This window comes from Palaemon carinicauda, chromosome 1 (assembly GCF_036898095.1).
Source record: "Palaemon carinicauda isolate YSFRI2023 chromosome 1, ASM3689809v2, whole genome shotgun sequence".
In the NCBI taxonomy this organism is placed as follows: Eukaryota; Metazoa; Arthropoda; class Malacostraca; order Decapoda; family Palaemonidae; genus Palaemon; species Palaemon carinicauda.
In genome coordinates, this window is record NC_090725.1 from 110,106,538 (window position 1) to 110,109,037 (window position 2,500).

Below are 2,500 nucleotides of genomic sequence, written 5' to 3' on the forward strand. Positions count from 1 at the left end.
GCACCCTTACTTACATTATCCTTTTACATCCTCTATCCCTTTACTTAACCTAAAATGTGTTGCCATAACACACCAGTTGTATAGGCACCTCTACAGACATTTCCCTCTTATATCCTCTATCCCTTTACTAAAATGTGTTGCCATAACACACCAGTTGTATAGGCACCTCTACAGACATTTCCCTCTTATATCCTCTATCCCTTTACTTAACCTAAAATGTGTTGCCATAACACACCAGTTGTATAGGCACCTCTACAGACATTTCCCTCTTATATCCTCTTTCCCTTTACTTAACCTAAAATGTGTTGCCATAACACACCAGTTGTATAGGCACCTCTACAGACATTTCCCTCTTATATCCTCTTTCCCTTTACTTAACCTAAAATGTGTTGCCATAACACACCAGTTGTATAGGCACCTCTACAGACATTTCCCTCTTATATCCTGTATCCCTGTACTTAACCTAAAATGTGTTGCCATAACACACCAGTTGTATAGGCACCTCTACAGACATTTCCCTCTTATATCCTCTATTCCTTTACTTAACCTAAAATGTGTTGCCATAACACACCAGTTGTATAGGCACCTCTACAGACATGTCCCTCTTATATCCTCTTTCCCTTTACTTAACCTAAAATGTGTTGCCATAACACACCAGTTGTATAGGCACCTCTACAGACATTTCCCTCTTATATCCTCTACCCCTTTACTAAAATGTGTTGCCATAACACACCAGTTGTATAGGCACCTCTACAGACATTTCCCTCTTATATCCTCTATCCCTTTACTTAACCTAAAATGTGTTGCCATAACACACCAGTTGTACAGGCACCTCTACAGACATTTCCCTCTTATATCCTCTATCCCTTTACTTAACCTAAAATGTGTTGCCATAACACACCAGTTGTATAGGCACCTCTACAGACATTTCCCTCTTACATCCTCTATTCCTTTACTTAACCTAAAATGTGTTGCCATAACACACCAGTTGTATAGGTACCTCTACAGACATTTCCCTCTTACATCTTCTATCCCTTTACTTAACCCAAAATGTGTTGCCATAACAAACCAGTTGTATAAGCACCTCTACAGACCACTAGACATAAGAAACAAGCCTGGTAGCTTTTAAGCAGAACCGACCAATAAACACACAAGACACCGAATACAATCGTATCAACGCAAACAATGCGGGACTTGAAGTCGTCTTCTACTGGTGTTAGGAATTGTCAAGACTCAGAGTGAGGCAATCACGTCCCTCAGATAACTCCAATTCAAATTTTAAAAAAGTTATTTCAGTCCCAGTGTGTATAATAAAGGGATTTTCTAATGACATAGATTATAACAATGAATTTTATCATATATTGACCCCACCCACAGATAAAACATTTCCTAGAATATCAGACCCATTCCAGGTCCCATACAAACAAGATGAGTAGAACACACCCTAATGCCAGTAGAATACGCCTTCCAAAATATAAACAACAAAACGATAACGCTTTCAGAAATACACCATAAGGTCGTTTTTTTCTTTGCTCATGTTTTTTATCCTTTTTTATCCACATTAAACTACTGCATGACTTAATTTTTTCTTAAAAAAAAAATACAAAAGGGGGAGAGCAATTATGCACCATCATCATTTCTCTGAATATTTTATGCACATGTTCTGTGGTTCTGTTAACTCCATTTCTTTTTTCACTCCCGGACAGACGAGATGATATGGCAGGCCCCATTAAGAGATGGTAAGGGCATGACATTGAATAAATAATATATATATTTATGGGATTAAGATAGTTAGGAATTTTATTTTTTATCCAGAGATAGAACGTCGTTATTGTGTAAGTACTCTTCCAATGTAGCTTTGATTGTCGCATTCTGTACGAACGGATTTGCTTTCCAAAGATTCCCACAAGGTAATCAAATATTTTAGATCTAATATTTCTAGCTGTCCTTCGAAGAGTGTTGCTCTCTAGAGATTCACACAAGAAGGCCTTTAGGTATTTTAGATCTAATATTTCTAGCTGTCCTTCGAAGAGTGTTGCTCTCTTAAGATTCACACAAGAAGGCCTTTAGGTATTTTAGATTTAATATTTGTTAAGATTCACACAAGAAGGTAATGAGATATTTAAGATTCGATATTTTCAACTGTCCTTTGAAAAGTGATACTCTCTTAAGATTCACACAAGTTAATCAGATATTTTAGATCTAATATTTCTAACTGTCCTTCGAAAAGTGTTGCTCTCCTAAGATTCACACAAGTTAATCAGATATTTTAGATCTAATATTTCTAATTCTCCTTCGAAAGGTGTTGCTATACTTAGATTCACACAAGGTAATCAGATATTTTAGATTTAATATTTCTAACTGTCCTTCGAAAAGTGTTGCTCTCCTAAGATTCAATCAAGTCAATCAGATATTTTAGATCTAATATTTCTAATTCTCCTTCGAAAGGTGTTGCTATACTAAGATTCACACAAGGTAATCGTATATTTTTAGATCCAAT

General features: G+C 36.2%; 1 protein-coding gene across 1 annotated transcript in view; it reads left to right on the forward strand.

The window, feature by feature from the left end:
- The window catches only part of LOC137654200 (uncharacterized), an 80,035-nt gene that overhangs the window by 48,364 nt on the left and 29,171 nt on the right, over window positions 1-2,500 (forward strand). The window contains exon 9 of the mRNA XM_068387867.1: window positions 1,707-1,739. Coding sequence (XP_068243968.1) covers window positions 1,707-1,739 — 33 coding nt within the window. The remainder of the gene's footprint in view (window positions 1-1,706; window positions 1,740-2,500) is intronic.